Source organism: Carcharodon carcharias, chromosome 22, assembly GCF_017639515.1.
Source record: "Carcharodon carcharias isolate sCarCar2 chromosome 22, sCarCar2.pri, whole genome shotgun sequence".
NCBI lineage: Eukaryota > Metazoa > Chordata > Chondrichthyes > Lamniformes > Lamnidae > Carcharodon > Carcharodon carcharias.
Window position 1 is genome coordinate 35,104,258 of NC_054488.1, and position 23,378 is coordinate 35,127,635.

A 23,378-nucleotide genomic window follows, 5' to 3' on the forward strand; every position below is an offset into this window, starting at 1 on the left:
CCTCTAACCCTAGACTCTCCCACAAAGGGAAACAACCTCTCAGCATCTACCCTGTCAAGCCCCCTAAGAATCTTATGTTTCAATAAGGTTGTCTTTCATTCTTCTAAACTCCAATGAGAACAGACCCAACCTACTCAACCTCTCCCCATGAGAAAATCCCTCCATACCCGGGGTCAACCTCGTGAAGCTTCTCTGAGCTGGTTCCAATACCAGTACATCTTCCCTTAGATAAGGGGACCAAAACTGTCTATAGTATTCTAGCTGTGGTCTAACTAATGCCTTGTATAGTTTTAGCAAGACTTCCCTATTTTTATACTCCATTCCTTTTGAAATAAAGGCCAATATTCCATTCCCCTTCCCTGCTGAATTTCTGTGATTCATGCACGAGGACCTCCAAATCCCTCGGTGCTGCAGCTTTCTGCAGTCTTTCTCCATTTAAGTAATATTCAGCTCCTCTATTCTTCCTGTCAAAGTGCATGACCTCACATTTCCCCACATTATATTCCATCTGCCAAGTTTTTGCCCATTCACTTAACCTGTCTATATCTCTCAGTAGACTGTGTCCCACCTATTCTTTTGCCATTAGCAAACTTGGTGATACTACATTCATTTCCCTCATCCAAGTCATTAATATGTATTGTAAATAATTGTGGCCTGAGCACTGATCCCTGTGGCACTCCACTAGTTACAGGTTGCCATCCTGAAAATGACCCCTTACCCTAACTCTGTCATCTATCAGTTAGCCAATCCTCTATCCATGCTAACATACTACCCCCAACACCATGGGCTCTTATCTTATTAAGTAGGCTTATGCGCTGTACCTTATCAAATGCCTTTTGGAAATCCAAATATATTACATCTACTGGTTCCCCTTTGTCTATCCTGCTTGTTACCTCCTCAAAGAATTCTAATAAATTTGTCAGGCAAGATTTCCCCTTCATGAAGCCATGTTGACTATGATTATATTATGCATTTCTAAATGCTCTGCTATTACATTCTTTATAATAGACTCTGACATTTTCCCAATGACTGATGTTAAGCCAACTGGCCTACTGTTACCTGTTTTTGCCTCCCTCCCTTTTTTGAATAAGGGTGTTACATTGGCCGTTTTCCAAACCTCTGGGACTTTTCCAGAATCTAAGGATTCTTGTAAGATTACCACCAGTGTATCCACGATCTCTGCAGCTACTTCCTTTTAATAGCCCAGGGGACTTATCGGCTTTTAGCCCCATTAGTTTCCCTAGTACGTTTTCTCTTAGCGTTGTATTTATTTCCTCCCCCCTTTGCCCCTTGATATTTAGTATTTTTGGAATGATATTAGTGTCTTCTACCGTAAAGACTGAAGCAAAGTATTTATTCAACTCCTCTGCCATTTCCTGGTTCCCCATTATTTCCCCAGCCTCATTCCCTAAGCGATTGACTTTGGCCTCTCTCTTCCTTTTTTTTATTATATTTTGGTCACCTTCTATTGGTTTAAAACTTTCCCAATCCTCTGGCTTACCACTAATCTTTGCCACATTTTGTTTTTTCTTCAATTTGATACACTCCTTAACTTCCTTGGTTAACCATGGTTGGTTTATCCCCTTCTAGAATCCTTCTTCCTCAATGGGATATATCTTTGTTGTGAGTCATGAACTATTTTCTTAAACGCCTGCCATTGTTCATCAACCATCTTTTCTGCTAAACTCCTTTCCTGGTCCACTCCAGCCAACTCTGCCCTCATTCCTTTGTAATTATCCTTATTTAAGTTTAGCACAGTTGTTTCCAACCCAAGTTTCTCTCTCTCAAATTGAATGTTAAATTCTACTGTTTTTCTTCTCATTGTTTTCTAGGGGATCTTTTACTCAGATCATTTGTTAAACCTGCCTCATTACACATAACTAGATCCAAAATAGCCTGATCCCTGGTTGGATCCCCAGCATATAGTTCTAGGAAACTGTCCCGAATGCACTCTGAATTCTTGCCCGTGGATACCTCTGCCAATTTGATTTTCTCAATCTAGATGAAGATTAAAGTCACCCATGATTAATATACTGCCTTTTTTACATGCCCTCATTATTTCCTGCTTTATTGTCTGTCCTACAGCATTGCTACTATTAGGAGGCCTATTCACTACTCGCACCAGTGTCGTCTTCCCCTTATTATTTATACTTCCACCCATATGGATTCTACATCATCTGATTGTACTTTTTCCATCTTGTACTAACAAGGCTACCCCACCACCTTTCCTGCCTGTCCTTTTTAAAAATTACATACCCCTGAATATTTAGTTATTTAATTCTCAGCTTTGATCTCCTTGTAACCATGTCTGTGTAATGGCTATAAGATTGTACCCAATAACCTCCGCTTGTGCCGTTAACTAATTTATTTTGTTGCTAATATTACACGGATTTAATTAAAGGGCCATTAATTTTGCTGCCTTCTCCCCCCCCTTGACCCTGTTTGTTGCTTTTTTTTGTTTGTACACTCTGTCCCTTCCTGTCACACTGTGGATATCGTTGCCTAAATAGCTGCCCTGCAATGCTGCCATATCCTTTCAGCCACACATTTAACTTCTTGACTTTATTTATCGTATGCCAGTTTGCCCGTCGCTCAGGTAGTAATCCTGAGATTATTACCTTGAAGGCTCTGCTTTTTAATTTAAAAATCTTTCTTGTCCTATCAATGTCGTTGGTACCAAGTTCCCTTCCTTAAGGATATTAGTGTACCAATTGGGTTTTTATGATGAATTATCAACTTTTATCATTTTTGCCCATAACTAACCCCCAGGCTATTGAATTAAGAACATGAGAAATAGGCGCAGTGGTAGGCCATTTGATCCCTCTAATCTGCTCCACCATTCAATAAGATAATGGCTGACCTGATTTGTCCCCTCAGCTCCACTTTCCTGCCTGCCCCCCCACAGCCCTTGACTCCCTTGCTAATCAAAGATCTGTAATTCAGCCTTGAATATTTTCAATGACTCAGCCATTGCTTGCTGGGGAAGAGAATTCCAAAGACCCTTTGAGAGAAGAAATCCATTCTCATCTATCTCTCTCTTAAATGAGAGACCCCTTATTTTTAAACTGTGCCTCCCCCTGTGAAGGACAGAAATTTTGCCTCTAGCCAGTTAACGGTCTTGGAGCATCACTGCTGACTCTTCGGGTGGCATGGGGGAGAGCCTCACCACTTGTAAAGTTCTGCCTATAATTTTATTTGTGAAATAGTATTTCATTATTGTGCATCTTGGTTGTGACATAGCCATCAAACTGGTAGAGGTCATAAAATTGCAAAATAAAATTATGCATAATTAAACTTCTCTTTGAACATAGCATGACAAGGATGCATAAATGCAAATAGATTGTATGCTTTTGTCAAAAATATTGGTTTCCTTACCCATTACATCTTCATCTTTTATCATATGTTTTAGCCTCCAAATCTATGCAAGAAGGTTGGGTCAGTGGTGGAGATGAAATTGGCCTGAATAGTAGCCATCATCCTAACTGGGAAGAGGATGAGGGGGAGATGGGAATGTGGAATAATGCAGCTTCTCAGGAGAGCAACTCTTCCTGCAATTCCTCGGGTTGGGGCAATGCCAACAAGAAAGCGCATCAAAAGGTACTTCTCTATTTTTGATTTAGGTGATTTGCAGAAATGCATATTTTGTGGTAGTGGTGGGAACCAAGAGTTTGACCACTATTGATAATGTTGGGAAAAATCCAAACAAGTTACTTTCCTTTTTCAGGGCATGAAAGCATCCAGTAAGCAAGAGGAGACTTGGCTTATGAACCGTCTGATAAAACAATTGACTGATATGGGCTTCCCTGTAAGTATCTTGTTAAATCTGTGCAGAAGTCACTTTGCTGCACCCAAAATATGCATTTTGTATGCAGAACATGTATGCAGGTCTCAATAGCTGCGCACTCACCACGACTGGATCGGCTCCCAATTAAATAAAAATAATTGTCAAAAGAGCCATCATTAACAATTAACAAAATAGGCAAGAAAAACTTTGCTGATGCTGCAACTCTGAAACGAACACTCCGGAAGCATTCACTGTAAGTTGCTCCGTGTGTCTCCAAGATTTTGTATTCATTAGTTTGCTGCTTTAAATTACCTACTGTACTTCTGCATCAAAATGGTGTAAAAGTCCCTTTTCTTTGATACTAAACAAATTTCAATCTCGCAGCGTCGGGTCTGTGAAATCCTGTCCTACTGCCAGTCGGATAAAATGAGTTCACAGCTGCATGAGTCTGTAAAGCAGCAAACGTGACAGAGAAACAGAACTGCGCATGCATGGCATTGGTAACAACCAGCCCAAAGTAAAATATTGAAGTTTGGCTTTGCCAGTTCTTTATTCTAAATCTTCATCAGCAAGACTAATTATTTTCCCAACTATTACTCAATGGCTGAGATGAGGAGTGACTAACTAGTGGGATAATTATGGCACTGTATCTATAATTAGCTTTAAAAAAACGTAAGTGGGAACTTTTCAGACTTAAGAGGATATGATATAAGCTGCAACAAGTGGGGTGTCACAAGGATTGGTGCTGGGGCCTCAACTATTTACAATTTACATCAATGACTTGGATGAAGGGACTAATATATGGTAGCTAAATTTGCCACTGACACCAAGATAAGGAGGAAAGTAAGTTGTCAAGAAGATGTAGTGAGTTTGCAAAACAATATAGATAGGTTAAGTGAGTGGGCAAAATATGGCAGATGAAGTATAATGTGGGAAAATGTGAACTTGTACACTTTGGCAAGAAGAATAGAAAAGCAGTATACTATTTAAATGGAGAGAGATTGCAGAATTCAGTGGTACAGAGGGACCTGGGTGTCTTGGTACATGAATCTCAGAAGGTTAGCATGCAGGTATAGTGAGTGATTAGGAAGGCAAATGGAATGTTGGCATTTAGTGTAAGGGGAATAAAATATAAAAGTAGGGAAGTTTTACTACAACTATATAGGCCTTGGTGGGACAACATCTGGAAAACTGTGTACAGATTTGATCTCCTTATTTGAAAAAATATCAAATTGGATTCGAAGCAGTACAAAGAAGGATCACTTGACTCATTCCTGGGATGAAAGGCTTATCTCGGAAAGGTTGAGCAAGTTGAACAAATACCCGTTGGAGTTTAGAAGAATGAGAGGTGATCTTATTGAAACACACAAGATCCTGAGGGGATTTGGTAGAGTAAATACCAGGAGGATGTTTCCCCTTGTGAGAAAGACTAGAACCAGGGGACACAGTTTAAAAATAAGTGGTCTACAATTTAGGACCGAGATGAGGAGAATTTTTTTTCTCTCAAAAGGGTCGTTAGTATGTGGAATTCTCCTCCCCAGAAAGCAGTAGAGGTTGGATCATTGAATTTATTCAAGGCAGAATTTAGACAGATTTTTGATAGACAAGGGAGTCAAGGGTTGTTTGGTGGGGGTGGGTGGGGAGGGAGGGGCGCATTGCAGATGGCAAAGTGGAGTTGAGACTACAGCCAGACCAGCCATGACCTTATTGACTGGTGGGGCAGGAGTGAGGGGCTGAATGGCCTACTCCTGGACTTAAGCCCTGTATTCCTATGATGGAGCACCACATCCTTGTAAATGACTTAGTTAAGGATATTGTGATCAAAATCTTGAAGCTTGTGAAAGATACCAAATTAATGTAATAGAGGCAGATTACAACTAGATTCAGGAAATTTGCATCTTTTACTGACATGGTTGTATTTTATCATTATTGAGAAGCCGATTCAGCTTTACAACAATATAAAATTGGCATATGGAGTCAAACTCTGGAATGCAACATGTAACATTCCCTGGTCTTTGACTAGTGCTGTGTCAGGTTGAGTTTAAGGTGGGCCAAACGGCACTTGATAAATTTAAAGCAGCCTTTTAAAAAAAAATATATATTCTGAAGACAGAATGGAACTCTGCTCCCAAGTGTAAGAATGCATGCGTAGCTATTTCTTGAGGCTCATTCTGCAATTGCAAATTCAATAACTCTGATCTTGCTAGTAAGAAATCCTTATCTACAGCTATGTGTTAAATGAGACACTAATACAAAATGCAGAGTAGGATAGAGAGCTAATGATTATTGTAGATAAATGTAGTAAACAGTTAATCTACTCTTTTGCTGAAAAATGTAAATAAGGAAAACAGGGTACTTTGAGATGATCTGGTAACAATATTTTTGAAATTATAAAAGGATTGGTGGGAGGCAGTTGTTTACTGTGGTGAAAGGTTAAATACCATGGGGCAGAAGTAAAAATTGGGAAGTTATAATTTGAGAGGAGTCAAAATTGACTCTCTTTGCAGAAATGATAAATTTGTGGGTTCAGTTATCAGGAAAGAACAGCAAAACCAGGAAAGCAAATGGAGTGGAGACAATTTGCTGAGTTTCTGGAGAACAACAGGCAGAAATGATTAGATCTGATGGTGAGGTTTTGTGTAAGATCAGGTGTGTTTATAAATGGTCATAAACAGTTACTTTAAATTCACTGGCCTTTTTTCAATTAAAACTGGGAATTCCTGATTTCATCGGTTCTGAGGAAGAAAGTCCTTGCAGATGGAAACAAGGAACGAGAATTTTTTTTAATAGTCTCCACCTGTGCACAGCATTGTATTAGTTCCAATCCTATCTTTTAAAGAGTAACTTCATATTGCCTGCAGTACTTAATTTTGTGGAACTGGGGATGTACCACAAATGTTAGTCAGATGGATAGTCTTGCAGATTCTTCAGTAATCTAATCTGTTTGAAATATTATGTACAATTGCAGACTAGAAGCTGTGAACACAGCAAAACTTGAAGAGTACATCAAAAATGAAACCCTATGTCTTGGTCAGACAGTACCCAAACAGACTGAATCTTAACCATTGCAGGAATCAGTTTCAATATGCTGGGGCACATACAGGACAAATGCTTTTCATTGAAAGTAATCTTTTTAGTAAACAAACCAAACTTTCTTGCGACTAACAGTTTGCAGGTACTTACAGCAATATTCTTGTTATTTCATGTGGCTCCTTTTAAGTATGTTGCCTCAAATAATCTAACTTTTTTGCTGTGCTCAAGTTTTATTTCTAACTCCATTTATCAAAGAATTAAATATTGCATATATTTAATTTACAGAGGGAACCAGCAGAAGAGGCTCTGAAAAGTAATAACCTGAATCTTGATCAAGCAATGGGTAAGTCAGAGAGATAACCGCTGAAGTGGACTAAATCCTGTTCTTTTGGAAACTTCTAAGCATAAGCATAATTCACTGGGCATCCTAATTTCTACTTAAGAGTAACATTTGTTATGCTGGATTTGTTATGCTTGTTGCCAGGATTGCCCCTCTATTCCCTGGAGGACATTACCTGCTACTTTTTAAACAAAAATATATATAATGAAAACTTATTTTTATAGAGTAAACAATGGCCATAAAAGCAATCATGCACCTTGGTAGCCAACCTAACTTTACTTGGTGAAAGAAAATTAAAACAACTAGGGTAGCCTTGAGTCTTGCTCCATGCTGCCCAATCTGTGGGTCCTGTCTCTAGCTGGGTGACAAGGTAGGGATATCAATGGTTGCCCTCACCTTGACCTTTAATGGCTTTGCTCCATTAATTACTGCTTAGTCATAAGTTACCCCAACCAGCCGGTCACTTGGAAAAAAGAACCAGGGCAACTTATTTGGCGATCAAGTGCTATGGAGCAAATTGTTGGCGCTACAGACAGACAAACCCCTGGGGCCTTGAAAGAAGTAGCTCATGAGATCGTTGATGCATTGGTTTTAATTTTCCAAAACTCCATGGATTCAGCAAAGGTTCCATTCGATTGGAAAATAGCAAATGTAACTCCCTTTATTCAAAAAGTGAAGGAGACGGAAAGCAAGAAACTACAGGACAGTTAGCTTCACATCTGTCATAGGCAAAATGTTAGAAGCTATTATTATGGCAGGGCACTTAGAAAAATTCAAGGTAATCGAGCAGAGTCAACATGACTTTATGAAAGGGAAATCATGTTTAACCAATTTATTGGAGTTCTTTGAAGGAGTCACGTGCTGTGGATAAGGGGGAACCAGTGGATGTACTGTACTTAGATTTCCAGAAAGCATTTGATAAGGTGCCACATCAAAGGCTATTGCGGAAAATAAAAGCTTATGGTGTAGGGGGTAACATAATAGAATGGATAGAAGATTGACTAACTAACAGCAAACAGAGTGTAACCATAAATGGGACTGAGTGATTGCTAAATTTGCTGATACAAAGATAGGTCGGAAAGTATGTTGTGAAGAGGGCATGAGGAGGCTCCAAAATGACATAGGTTAAGTGAGAGGGCAAAGATATGGCAAATGGAACAATAATGTGGGCAAATGTAAAATTGTTCATTTTGGCAGAAAGCATATTATCTAAATGGTGAGAGGTTGCAGAGCTCTGAGATTCAGGAATCTGGGTGTCCTAGTGCATGAATCACAAAAGGCTATTATGCAGGTGCAGCACAAGCAATTAGGAGAGCCAATAAAATGTTGAGGGGAATTGATTACAGAAGTAAGGAGATTATGCTTCAGTTATACAGGGCACTGGTGAGACCACATCTGGAGTACTATGTATAATATTGGTCTCCTTATTTCAGGAAAAATGTAAAGGCATTAGAAGCAGTTCAGAGAAGGTTTATTAGACTAATACCAGGAATGGACAGGTTGTCTTATGAGGGAAGGTTAGGCTTGTGTCCGCTGGAGTTTAGAAGAGTAAAAGATGATTTAATTGAAATCTTTAAGATCTTGAGGGGCCTTGATAGATTGGATGTGGAGAGGATGTTTCCTATTGTGGGAGAACCTAGAACTAGAGGCCACAGTTTAGCAATAAGGGGTCGCTCATTTAAGATAGAGATGAGGAGAAATATTTTCTGAGGGTCGTGAGTCTTTGGAACGCCCCCTAATTCTAGGTTCCCCAGGAGAAGAATCGCCCTCTCTCAATTCTCCTCAGAATCTTGTATTTCAACAAGACCACCTCTTATTCATTGGAATTTAGAAGAATATAGGTCCAACCTGCTCAACCTTTCCTCTTAAGACTGACCCTTCTTCCAAGGAATCAACCTAGTGAACCTTCTCTGAACTGCCTCCAATGCAAGTATATTCATCCTTTAAATAGAAAACCAATATTGTATGGAATACTGTAGGTGTGTTCTCACCAACTTTTAAAGAGAGCGTGGAAAGTGATGGGGTTTTGTTTAAAAAGAGCATAAAGAACAGCAGATGATTTGTTTAAAAAGAGTGCAGAAAGCGGCGATCATTTCATTTTAAAAAGAGCGCAGAGAGAAGCCAGTCTGTGGACCGACTGGCTTCTGAGAAAAAAGTGTGACTTCACTCGGAAAAGTACAAGTTAGTTAATTAAGAAAAATAAATTGAATTAATTAACCCAAAATAAGGATTGCAGGGCAGGTGATATGTTGCAGTATGTGGGTCATCGCAGAAGCCAGTGTGAATACGTCACGGCAAACCCGTCTGCAGTAAGTGTCAGTAGCTTGAGGGAATTTGGCTCAGAGTTAACGAGTAGGTGTCTGAGCTTAAGACACTGCAATGCATCGGGGAGGGAGAAAGTTACCAGGCCACTTCTGTTCCAGAAGTTAGTCACACCCTTTAAGCTAGAGTCTTCTGATTTGGTCAGTGCTCAGCAGCAGGACGATGTGACTGCGAGTGAGGCAGGTAAGGGGATCGTGAACGTAGAAGTGGAGGAGCCTCAGCCCTTGCAATTGTCAACTAGCTTCAAGGTTCTTGCAACAGGGGCTGCGCGTACTGGCCATGGCACCATGGTAAATTAAGCCATTCAAGTGAGGGAGTAAATAGGAATGTTGTGGTACTAGGGGACAGATAACAGTTCTCCGTAGCTGAGCGCAGGAGTCCAGAAGGACGTGTTGCCTCCCCAATGCCAGGGTTTTGGACATCTGCTCGGGGCTGAAAAGGAGCTTGCAGTGGAAGGGGGAGGATCCAGTTGTCACGGTCCACGTGGATGACAGGACTAGGAAAGAGGTTCTGATGAGCGAGTATGAGCAGCAAGGGGCTAAATTAAAAATCAGAACTTCAAAGGTAATAATCTCTGGATTATTACCTGAGCCATTTGTGAACTGGAATAGAATAAATAAAGCTGGAGCAATGATTACATGGCTCAAAGATTGGTGTGGGGAAAAATGGGTTTCAATTTCAATTCATGGCGCACTGGCACCAGTACCAGGGAAAAGTGAGAGCTGTATCCTTTAAAACTCTTTCATTTTAGTGAAGAATTCCAGCTCTTCCTTTTCCAGGATTTAGCCTGATCCCCAAGAGCTGCACACAACCAATCTGAGTTCCAGGGGCACTGTCTCATCAGAAATTGTACACGTTTGCAGAACCACCTCAATTCTGCTTGCAACGGTTTTGATGGCATAAAGCTACCAAAGTTATCTTCAAGAGAAGCAACTGTGTATTTGCCTATCCCAGGTCCTGGATCCAACCTCTGTCTTCAGCCTGTTTGTACTGCACCACTGGGATCATCATCTGAGTTCAGATGATACTATGTCCTTTTATCTGGTTCCAACCAGTTTGCTTCCCAGGAGTTTTGGTTTCCAATTGCAGTTTCAGCCTTAGTTCCTCTAGAAATTAGAAATTCACTTTCCTTTCCTTTCTTAGTTTCGCTCTTCAGTTAGTCTGCCTCAAAAAACACAAGCTTTGAAACCACAGATTCCATCACAATAGTACCTTTCATTACCTCAGGACATCCCTTGTTTTATAATCGATGAAGTACTTTTTGTTGTGGAACAGAAAGTCTTCTTTATAACTTAACCATCTTGTAACCATGTGGCATATGCCTTAACGTTTCCAACATTAGTCTCACATGATGCAGTGTAACAAATGCTTTCTGAAAATCTATAATACGACACCTAGAAACATAGAAACTAGGAGCAGGCGTAGGCCATTCGGCCCTTCAAGCCTGCTTTGCCATTCAATATGATCATGGCTGATTATCTTGCCATATTCCTGCTTTCTCCCCATACCCCTTGATGCTCCTAATATCCAAAAACATTTTCAATTTCTTTCTTGAGTATACTCAATGACCTGATCTTCACAGCCTTCTATGGTAAAGAATTCCACAGGTTGACCACCCTCTGAGCAAAGAAATTTTTCCTGTTCTCAGTCCTAAAGGGTCTGCCCTGAACCTCGAGACTGTGGCCCCTGGTTCTAGACGCCCCACCCAGGGGAAACATCTTCCCTGCATCTAGTCTGTCTAGGCCTGTTAGAATTTTATACGTTTCATTGTATTCTAGTGAATACAGACCCAGTCAAAACAATCTCTCCTCATAACAGTCCTGCCATCCCTGGTACCAGCCTAGTGAACCTTTGCTACACTCCCTCTATGGCAAGTATATCTTTTCTTAGGCAGGGAGACCAAAACTGCACGCAATATTCCAGGTGTGATCTCACCAAGGCCTTGTATAACTGCAGTAAGACAACCCTACTTCTGAACTCAAATCCCCTTGTAATGAAGGCCAACTACCATTTGCCTTCCTAATTGCTTGCTGCACCTGCCTGTTTACTTTCATTGACTGGTGTACAAAGATCCCTTTGTACATCCACTTTTCCCAATATATCACCATTTAAATAATACTCTGCCTTTCTGTTTTTCACTCTGGATGGTATAACTTCACATTTAGCCACGTTATACTGCATCTGCCATGTGTTTGCCCACACACAACTTGCCTAAATCGCCCTGAAGCCTCCTTGCATCCTCCTCACAACCCTGCCCAGTTTTGTGTCATCAACAAACTTGGAAATATTGTATTTGGTTTCCTCATCCAAGTCATTTGTTTTTATATAGAGCTGGCGGTACACCTTAGCCACTGCCTGCCATCCAGAAGAAGACCCATTTATTCCCACTCTGTCAACCAATTCTCAATCCATGACTGTACATTACCCCTGATCCCATGTGCTTTAATTTTGCCCACTAGCCTCTTATGTGGGTCCTTATCAAAAGCCTTCTTGAAATCCAAATACACCACATGCACTGGTTCTCCCTTATCTATTCTACTAGTTACGTCCTCAAAAAATTCCAGTAAATTAGTTAAGCATGATTTCCCTTTCATAAACCCATAAACCTTAACTCCATTCATGCTTTCCAAATGTTCTGTTACCATGTCTTTTATGATAGACTCCAGCATTTTCCCCACTACTGATAGGCTAACTGGTCTGTAATTCTCTGTTTTTTCTCTTCCTTTTTTAAATAGTGGGGTTACATTTGCCACCCTCCAATCTGTAGGAATTGCTCCAGAGCCTATAGAATTTTGGAAGATGACCACCAATGCATCCAATATTTACAGGGCCACTTCCTTTAGTACTCTGGGATGTAGGTTATCAGGCCCTGGGGATCTTTCCCATTTTTTGATCAGCCTTTAACCTCATTAATTTTTCTAGCACCACTTTTTTTTTTAGCTAATGCTGATTTTCTTCAATTCCTCCCTCTCATCAGACCCTTAGTTCCCTAGCATTTCTGGAAATTATTTGTGTCCTCTTTTGTAAAGACTGAACCAAAATATATGTTCAATTTTTCTGCTATTTCTTTGTTCCGCATTATAATTTTCCCCTGTTTCTGACAATAAGGGACCTACATTTGTCTTTGCTAATCTTTTTTTCTTCACATATTTCTAGAAGCTTTTACGGTCCCTGCAAGTTTACTCTCATATTCCATTTTTCCCTTATTGATCAATCTTTTTGGCCACTTTTGCTGAATTCTTAAGTGCTTCCAATTATCAGGCTTGCTGTTTTTTCTGGCAACTTTATATGCCTCCTCTTTGGATCTAATGCTATCCCTAATTTCTCTTGTAATCCATGGTTGAGCCACCTTTCCTGTTTTTTATTTTTGGACCAGACAGGAATAAATAATTGTAATTCATGCATACGTTCCTTAAATATTAACCATTGCCTATCCGCTGCTAACCCTTTTAGTAAGGTTCCCTAAACCATCATTGCCAACTAGCGCCGCATACCCTCTTAGTTCCCTTTATCTAGATTCAGGACCCTAGTTTCGGATTCAACTTCTTCACTCCATCTTAATGGACAATTCTATCATTTTATGGTCGCTCTTCCCCAAGGGAAGATTGTTAATTAATCCTTTCTCATTGCACAATACCCAGTCTAGGATAGCCTGCTCTCTAGTTGATTCCTCCACATATTGGTCTAAAAAGCCATCATGTACACACTCCAGGAAATCCTCCTCCTATGGTATTATTGTTAGTTTGGTTGTCCAAATTACAATTAAAGTCACCCATGACTACAGTTGTACCCTTTTGCATGCATCTCTAATTTCCTGCTTAATGCTTTCCCTTACATCTCTGTTACTGTTTGAGGGCCTATAGACAACCCCTGCCAACGATTTCTGCCCCTTGGTGTTTCTTATCTCCACCCAAACAGATTCCACATCTTGATTTTCCGAGCCAATATCCTTCCTCACTATTGCATTGATTTCTCCTTTACTGACAGTGCTACCACAACTCCTTTCCCTATTTGTCTGTCCTTCCTAAATATTCCTAGATGTTCAGTTCCCATTCTTGGTCACCCTGCAGCCATGTCTCTCTAATTGCAACTATATCATAACCATTTATATCTATTTGTGCTGTTAACTCATCTACCTTATTGCGAATGCTGCGCACATTAAGATACATTGCTTTTAGACTTGTCTTTTTACCCTTGTTAATTATCATAGCTTCATTTTGTACTATGACTCCATTTGTTTTTCGCCCTTGTTTTTTCTGCCTTCTACTTTAGCTTCTTTCTTTTCTGTCTTTTGTTTCTATCCTTGTTTCCCCCTCCTCTTTCTCCCTGCTCAGGCTCCCATCCCCCTGCTGCATTTCTTTTATCTATATACTTTTATAATTCCACAAAGCATTCAATTTAGTTAATCCAACGTGACCTTTCCTTTACAAAACTATAATAATGCTTTTGATTAGTCTGTGCCTTTTTAGGTGATTGCTAATTCCACCTATAGTACAATTTCTATAAGTTTTATCTGTAATCTGAGTAAAACTTAATTGGTCTATAATTTTACAGTTTGCTATTTTCACTTCCTTGAACAAAGCTTAAACATTTACCACCCTCAAATCCTTGAGGGAAAAAATCCTATTTGAAAATATTTTTGGAAAAGTATGGTTTGTGTCTCTTCACATTTGGGCAGTATTCTGGAATACATATATACTAGACATGATGGCTTTTATGCTTTGCGGTTTCACAAATTTTAACTATAGTTTCCTTTTGAATGTTTAACCTTAGTAATAGTTATTCAACATCTTCCATAGGCATTCCTACAGTTCCATTTTCACCTTCCTCTACTCTCTTTTGGCCCTGTCAGATTTCTGAGTTTTGCTCCACTTTCACCAGATGACTTGGCATAAATTGGGATGTCGGCGTATGGTGAATTGTTAACATAATCTCATCTTCTCCCTTCTCAGTGCTTCCTACCACCAGTTAGTTTCTTTTTGTATATACTCTTTATTTACAGCCACCAAGCAATGTCTTTAGTTGAAGTTAATGTTTGTCTTCTCTGTTTTTTTTCTTCCTTTTCCTTTTTGTTTTATGTTAAGATGGATTTTCCCCTTTTCCAGGTGCTCTTTTGGAAAAAAAAGTGGAGATGGACAAACGTGGAATGGGAATGTCAGATTACAATGGAATAGTTTCTAAACCACTTGGCTGCCGACCACCTTCTATCCCCAAAGAGTCTTCCATGGATCGGCCCACGTTTTTTGACAAGGTTTGTTATGAATATGTAACAGTAAAAGAACAAAAAAATAGTTATGCCTGATGACAAGTTCCCTAGATTAGTGAATAAAAACTGCTTTATATTTAAAAGATGGCCAACTCTAGGGGTTCTAATGGAGTAGTATACTCAGAGCAGAACAAAATTTACTGGAAAATGCTTGCACCTCATGGCAATTCAAGAAACTGCAGATCCCACTTGTAATCTGTAGGAAAAATTTAAGTTTACTTGCAGAAGTAAAATGTAAAGTTTTAAATTGGAGTGTTTTTTTTTTTTGAAGAAATGTAATCAGTCGAAGTGGGGTGAATCCAAAGGCTCTTTTCTCCATAGCTAAGTTAATTTGTATTGACATCAAGTTTGGTGTGAAATTTAAACCCTTTTTTAAAAACAAAAGCACATGGGAACTAAAATGAATTTAACCTTGCATTTTTTTTCTGCTAGCAGAGTGTCAATATTTTTCTACTCTGGTTTTAAAAATCTGAAAGTCTCAATTCATTGGTCTGTGAATTTATCAATATCCTCTTTTACCAATATTTTGGATTATCACTGCTGAACGTCAGATGTTTTACTAACCTGTTTGAAACTCTACTTGCTACAGTTATAATAGTTGTTTGCACATGACCCCAGTAAATGTGTATATTTTAGTAATTGAGATTGTTCATGGCTTGTGTTTTCATGGCTAAAGAGAACTTTGGGTTTATCATAGCTGCAGTTATAAGAGTGACTGCAATCTTATACCGAGGAGTGTGGTGTGTAGTAGATTAAGGTCTTGAATATAGTAAGATGGGAGGCTAATGATTTTATGGTGACCAGATTGTAGTGAGATTGATATTCTTTGTGTTAGGCACGTTATGAACCTGTTTCTGCCATGTAAACTGAGCTTTCTAGAAAGTGATTCTCCAAGAATTTGAACGTGCAGAAGTCAAAAGCCTTAAGGATATCAGCAGAATCTGTCTGATGTTTTGTGCTTACTGTGTTTTGGCGTTTGTTTCTTAAATCATCATCTGTCATTTGTGAGTAAAACTGCACAATTTTCACTATATACTATGGTGTTATTTGGTCCCGAGAATGCATGTTTTCTGTTACATTGCCTCACTTATTGATTTTAATTAATTATTGCTTGACTGCAAGAATGAGCTTTAGTTCCTGTGATTTTTGGCATTTAATATATCAGTCTTGGCTTCATTGCAGTAACATTTGGATATACAGCATACATGCTTTCCCCCCCCCACCCCAACTGCTTCCTATATTAATTAGCACCTGTTCTCTTGCCTATTACTTTTTATTTTTTCACCTTTTCTTCAAAGTGCCATAGGGATGCTTTCTATGTTGAAAGTTCTCTATAAATGCAAGTTGTCAGCTGCAAAACATGATCTTTAACAAATTTGTTGGTTGGTTTGCTAATTAGATTTTATGTAACTGCAGAAATGTTTACTTAGTGAACCATGTCAATACCATTTCAGGTAAGCTTTATGTCAAATTAAACAAAGAACATTTCCTGCTTTGCAGATGTCTAATGACAAGAATATTTTGACTTTTTTAATAGGACAGGTTGGATGTCTTTTTATTATTCATTTGTGGGCTATAGGTGTCGCCGGCTAGGCCAACATTTATTGCCTATCCTGAATTGCCCTTGAGAAGGGTGGTGGAGAGCTGCCTTCTCGAACAGTTACAGTCCGTGTGGTGCAGGTACATCCACAGTGCTGTTAGGGAGGGAGTTCCAGGATTTTGACCCAGCAACAGTGAAGGAACGGCAATATATTTCCAAGTCAGGATGGTGAATGGCTTGGAGGAGAACATACAGGTGGTGGTGTTTCCGTGTGCCTGCTGCCCTTGTCCTTCTAGATGGTTGTGGGTTTGGAAGGTTCTGTTGAAGGAGACATGGTGAGTTCCTGCAGTGCACCTTGTAGATGGCACTGGCACCCCATTCACTGCCTCCACAGTGGCAACGATCAAGTGGGCAGCTTTGTTGTGGATGGTGTCAATGTTTTTGAGTGATTGTGGGAGCTGCACTCATCCAGGCAATTGGGGGAGTATTCCATCACACTCCTGACTTGTGCCTTGAAGATGGTGGACAGGCTTTGGGGAGTCAGGAGGTGAGTTACTTGCTGCAGGATTCCAAGCCTCTGACCTGCGGTTGTAGTCATTGTATTTATGTGGCTAGTCCAGTTCAGTTTCTGGTCAGTGATAACATCTAGGATGCCTATAGTAGGGGATTCAGTGATGGTAATGCCATTGAATGTCAAGGGCGATGGTTAGATTCTCTCTTGTCGGAGATGATCTTTGCCTGGCACCAGTTACTTGCAATGTTACTTGCCACATGTCACCCCAAACCTGGATCTTGTCCAGATCTTGCTTCATTTGGAAGTGGACTGCTTCAATATCTGAGGAGTTGTGAAAGGTGCTGAACGTTGTGCAATCATCAGCAAACATCTCCACTTTGGACCTTATGATGGAAGGAAGGTCATTGATGGAAGCAGCTGAAGATGGTTGGGCCTAGGACACTACCCTGAGGAAATCTTGCAATGATGTCCTGGAACTGAGATGATTGACCTCCAACAACCACTGCCATCTTCCTTTGTGCTAGGTATGACTCCAACCAGTGGAGAATTTTCCCCCTGATTCCCAATGACTCCAGTTTTGCAAGGGATTCTTGATGCCACACTTGGTCTAATACTGCCTTGATGTCAAGGACAGTCACACTCACTTCACCTCTGGAGTTCAGTTCTTTTTTGTCCATGTTTGAACCAAGGCTGTAATGAGTTCAGGAGCTGAGTGACCCTGGTGGAACATAAACTGAGTGCCAGTGAGCTGGCTATTGCTAAGCAAATGCCAATTGATAGCATTGTTGATGACCCCTTCCATCACTTTACTGATGGTGGAGAGGAGGCTGATGGTGCGGTAATTGGCCGGGTTGGATTTGCCCTCCATTTTGTGTACAGGACACACCTGGGCAATTTTCGACATTGCCAGGTAGACGCCAGTGTTGTCACTGTCCTGGAGCAGTGTGGTTAGGGACGTGGCAAATTCTGGAGCACAAGTCTTCAGTCCGAATGCCGGAACATTGTCAGGGCCTATAGCCTTTGCAAAATCTAGTTCTCTTAGCTGTTTCTTGATATCACGTGGAATGAATCAAATTGACTGGGGAAGCCAAGATACATCATCCGCTCAGCGCTTCTGGCTGAAGATTGTTGCAAATGCTTCAGCCTTATCTTTTGCACTGATGTGCTGGGCTTCCCCCATCTTTGAGGATGGGGATATTTGTGGAGCAGGAGGAATTTCATAAATTGCAATTTTTAAACATACAACCAGTGAATTTTGCAAGGCAACACCAAAATAAATTTTCCAAAGATGTAATATTTGTTTTTCTATTTTAATATGAGGCTAATGTATATAACCAAACTTATTGAAATCGGGGTTGAATAACATGCTGTGACCCATGAAGGTTGACATCTGTACCTTTTGGTTTGAGCATAATTCCCATGTTGTGAAATGGAGGTCATGAATATACTGTCACTGTTATTCTGTGTTGCCTGCAAGTTGTTTGTTTAATATTGCAGTAACTGCTGTTTTTAACCTTTGCACATTCATCTTTAGCATGCAAAAGATTTTTATTAATGCACCTTAACGCTGTTTTTTTTTTTTTTGTTTCCTTCTCTGTCTCTCTTCCCCACCCTCCCCACCATCATTTTGTCTCTGAAACATGCATTTCCATCATCCTTTGAACCCAAATTCTTTTGAAAACTATGGAATACCTCTTACGTGCTTGCTGTGACCTCCATCACATTTCCCTGATAACGGTGCTGGGCCATGGTTGGCACTGCATAGCTCACCCTATCTTTTTCCAATCAGGATGGCGGCCTAGTGGAAGAGTCTCCTACTTCACCATTTTTGCCTTCACCAAGCCTGAAGCTTGCCCTTTCAAACAGTGCACACCCTAATCAGGCCCTTGGTGCCATTGCCTCGGGGCTGGGCATGCAAAACTTGAATTCTTCTAGACAGGTAAGGCTGGCCATTCATAAATTATTGCTTTAACCCACTCAGTATTAAAATAACAAGCTTCTTGAACTTAGAGGGAGGAGAAATGGTTTTGTTGTGCACAAATATTAAGAAACTCACTGACCATTTTGTGATGGTTACATGGAATGTTTTTTCTGACTCAACACGATTGGTTTAACCTTGTAATTTGTAAATTTTTCAAATGCTCCCCACCCCCCACCATTTTCATCTCCAGATATGATACTCTTTGACCAACCCAGGGGGAAATATACAGTCCATTTCCTCCCATTTCCCTACCTGTCTCACTCAATTATTTTGTTTTTGGATTAACAAAATTATGCTTTCAGCCTTTTGCTTGGAAAATTGTTCCAACGCAAACTGGAGAAAATATATATGTATAAAAACATGGTGTGCATCTCGTTTGAAGATCTGATCTGTGTTTTTTGTGGAGGGCCTCAACATTCGTTCCATTTAAAGAAGTGATCAGTTCTTACACACTACCTGCAGGTTGAGTCAACATCATTGTATTTTTTTGATACCAGGATACACACACATTAGTCATGGGGAGAATTTCCTATTCAAATTCCCTTTCTGTTCTTATCAAAATGTTTTAGTTAATTTTTCATAAATTTAAAAAGCATCTTCATTCCTGAATATAAATTCCGTGCACTATTTTTTTAAAACAGCCAGCTGTTTTAAAGTTAAATCTAATAACTTGAGCTTGTAGAGAAGGCAACTCGATTGGTCTTGCAATATAAAAGCCGCCTTAAGTGACAATCTTGCAAACTTTGTACTAATCTTTGAAGGATATGCTGCATAGCTTTGTAGCTTAAAGTTGCCCTTCCAACATTTCCAAAATAATGCTGAGGTCATGGAGTTGTGTAAATCCCTTTCAGAGATTAGATTTGTAAATATCATAGCATTTACTCTGCATCTTTGAATTTTGCACACCAAAATAAGAAGCTCAGATTCAGTCACTTCCTTGAATCAACTTTTTGGCCCTTTTATAGTCTGTAACACCAGCATTTATTTTAACATTGTATTTAAGGCCAACATCGATTAGAGTTTTGGGTGCTGAGACATTCGAGGGATATGGAATAGTGCAGGAAGGTGGAGCTGAGGAAAGCTATCGGCCACAATCTTTTTGAATGGTGGAACAGGTTCCAAGGGCTGAATGGTCTAGTCCAGCTCCTACTTCTTATGTTCACGTTTACAATGGTTAAGATTCTTTTACCTTGTGTAGAGCTGTATATTTGAATAATTCTGGCCAATGCTGGTTAAAAAAAAAAAAATTTTGTTAGGGTTAGTAGCCCTTTTGCTTAGCAATATGTTAAAAGCTATATAACAGTATACAGTATAACATCCCAAAGTGCCCACAAATTTGACATTCTCACCCTCCCCCCAACAATAGAAGATGATAAATTATCTTGAATTACTATGAAGCTCGATTTATATAGTGTGTTTGGTAACCGTTTGCAAGACAGCACAAATGCTAGTCTTGTACAGATTGTTGGAGACCACTAAACTTGTGTCCTTCTGCTGTGCTTAAACTTTTCGATCTTTGTTTTCATTTCATTTCAGTTTACTGTACTACTTTTAAATTTCTGTTAAGAGCTAAATACCCTTTTAGCTCTTTTCCATCATTGAAAATGTTAAAAGTGAGAAAAGTGTGTTTGTCTGTATGTGTGTGTGTATGTGTGCTTTTAAGCAAGATTGGAGTTTGACTTTGACTCAATCCAGTAGTAGAACGATAGCTGTATGCTCAGATGGCTGTCAAAAATGTCTTGATGCTTCACCACTGGGCACATTTAATTGCAGCCTTAATTTAGCATACTCAACAATGTTGAACAAGTTTCCCTCGAGACCAGTCATCTGGGTTTTAAACCATTGGAAATATACAAACAAACAGCATGTTAGTATTTTTGTTAAGCTTCATGTATAACTATGTGCTGCTCATAACATTGAGGTAAATATATAAATTTAAAGAATTGAAGTTGGTTACATATCAGGAAATGATATGATATTCCCTCGCTCCTTGAGGGAGACTAGTGTAGAAGTTGCAGGGGCCCTGGCAGAAATATTTGAAATGTCCTTAGCCACGGGTGAGGTGCCGGAGGATTGGAGGGTAGCTCATGTTGTTCCGTTGTTTAAAAAAGGCTCCAAAAATAAACCAGGTAATTACAGGCCAATGAGCTTGACGTCAGTAGTTGGTAAATTATTGGAAGGTGTTCTGAGAGATCAGATGTACAATTATTTGGACAGCCAAGGGCTGATTAAGGATAATCAGCATGGCTTAGTGCGTAGTAGGTCGTGTTTAACGAACCTTGTAGAGTTTTTCGAGGAAGTTACCAAGAAAGTAGATGAAGGAAAGGCTGTGGATGTTGTCTACATGGACTTTAGTAAGGCCTTTGACAAGGTCCCACATGGGAGGTTAGTTCAGAAGGTTCAGACACTTGGTATCCATGGAGAGGTTGTAAACTGGATTCGAAATTGGCTGTGTGGGAGAAGACAGAGAGTAGTAGTGGATGATTGCTTCTCAGATTGGAGGTCTGTGACTAGTGGTGTGCCTCAGGGATCTGTGCTGGGACCATTGTTGTTTGTTGTCTATATCGATGATTTGGATGATAATGTGGTAAATTGGATCAGCAAGTTTGCTGATGACACTAAGATTGGAAGCGTTGTGGACAGCGAGGAAGGCTTTCAAAGCTTGCAGAGGGATCTGGACCAACTGGAAAAATGGGCCAGAAAATGGCAGAGGGAATTTAATGCAGAAAAATGTGAGGTGTTGCATTTTGGAAGGACAAACCAAGGTACGACATACACAGTAAATGGTAGGGCACTGAGGAGTGCAGAGGAACAAAGGGATCTGGGAGTTCAGATACATAATTCCCTGAAAGTGGCATCACAGGTAGACAGGGTTGTAAAGAAAGCTTTTGGCATACTCACCTTCATAATTCAAAGTATTGAGTATAGGAGCTGGGATGTTATGGTGAGGTTGTATAAGACATTGGTGAGGCCAACTTTGGAGTATTGTGTGCAGTTCTGGTCGCCTAACTACAGGAAGGATATCAGTAAGATTGAAAGAGTGCAGAGAAGATTTACTAGGATGTTGCCGGGTCTTGAGGAGTTGAGTTACGGGGTAAGATTAAACAGGTTAGGACTTTATTACTTGGAGCGTAGAAGGATGAGGGGAGATTTGATAGAAGTTTACAAAATTATGAGGGGTATAGACAGAGTAAGTGCAAGTAGGCTCTTTCCACTTAGATTAGTAGAGATAAACTCGAGAGAACCATGGCTTTAGGGTGAAAGGGGAAAGGTTTAGGGGGAACATTAGGGGAACTTCTTCACCCAGAGTGGTGAGTGTGTGAAACGAGCTGCCATCTGACATGCGGGCTCACTCAAGTTTTAAGAATAAATTGGATAGATACATGGATGGGAGAGGTCTGGAGGGTTACGGACTGGGTGCAGGTCAATGGGATTAGCGGAATAATATTTCGGCACAGACTAGAAGGGCCGAATGGCCTGTTTTCTGTGCTATAGTGTTCTATGGTTCTAAATTGACTATAATTTTCAAGTTATAAAATGAATGACATTTACTTTTTTCAGTCCTTATTTTTGCCTGGGTAATGTTCCACTGAAATTTTAGTGTAAACCTTCAGACATATGCATATTGAACCCAAGATGTACAATTGTTTTCCTGTTTGTGATTGTCTGGTAAATAGGCATTTTTCTCTTATGAATTTGCAGAGTGGCAATCTAGGTATGTTTGGCAATAGTGGAGCAGCACAAGCCAGGACCATGCAGCAGCAACAGCAGCCGCCAGTGCAACCTCTTAACTCGTCCCAGCCTAGTCTTCGTGCTCAAGTGCCTCAGTTTCTATCCCCTCAGGTATGTAAAGTTATTCATCATGAGTAGTTAACTGAAGTACTCAATTCATTCCTACCACTGCTAAATTCGTTAGGACCTCCTATGTAACACTATTTTTGAAGGCCATGGGAAAAGAATGGTATATTACACACAAGATTTTTATACCTCATACCAACATATTCATTTTAATTGCTTATTTTACTTATTTCTGAAGTAATGAATTAATAAATCTGGCTTTAAAGTATATCAATATATCAATTGCTTCACAATAGAAGTTATTAAATTTTTTGTTACATTTTATCTTTTTGCCAAGTTAATGAAACTGAAATATTTGGAGTGTGCCAAGGATCTGAAATAGCACATTCTGTTGCACTGTACATTGGCATTTGAAACAAGACATAAAAGCTATGCAAAAAGTTTAAAGATGGTCCTGAAATTAAAACTTCTAATTAAGCAATTGAGATTTCAGGAAAGACTGTTTCAAAATGTAAAATTCTGGACTTGGAGATTTCTAAATACTTGAATATTTTTCTGTATTCATTAAAGGTTCAAGCACAGCTCTTGCAGTTTGCAGCAAAAAACATGGGTCTCAACCCTGCACTATTAGCCTCGCCAATTAATCCTCAGCATATGACTATGTTAAACCAACTCTATCAGCTGCAGCTGGTAAGTAATGTTGTTGCAGTCATTTTTCTGGTTTGGAATCTTTAACCACAGTGATAATTTATGGTAATCAGAAATTCATCTAAACACCATTTGTATTCTAACTTATAGGT

The 23,378-nt window shown here is 39.7% G+C and overlaps 1 protein-coding gene across 9 annotated transcripts in view; it reads left to right on the forward strand.

The window, feature by feature from the left end:
* LOC121293617 (trinucleotide repeat-containing gene 6C protein-like) overlaps positions 1–23,378 on the forward strand; it is a 229,758-nt gene that overhangs the window by 178,382 nt on the left and 27,998 nt on the right. For 5 of the 9 annotated variants that reach the window (XM_041216744.1, XM_041216740.1, XM_041216738.1 and 2 more), the window contains 7 exons: positions 3,410–3,597; positions 3,725–3,805; positions 7,103–7,160; positions 14,585–14,730; positions 18,565–18,738; positions 22,483–22,623; positions 23,149–23,268. In XM_041216744.1, the coding sequence (XP_041072678.1) occupies positions 3,410–3,597; positions 3,725–3,805; positions 7,103–7,160; positions 14,585–14,730; positions 18,565–18,738; positions 22,483–22,623; positions 23,149–23,268 (908 nt within the window). The remainder of the gene's footprint in view (positions 1–3,409; positions 3,598–3,724; positions 3,806–7,102; positions 7,161–14,584; positions 14,731–18,564; positions 18,739–22,482; positions 22,624–23,148; positions 23,269–23,378) is intronic. The other 4 variants (XM_041216741.1, XM_041216739.1, XM_041216747.1 and 1 more) reach the window with 2 other exon arrangements.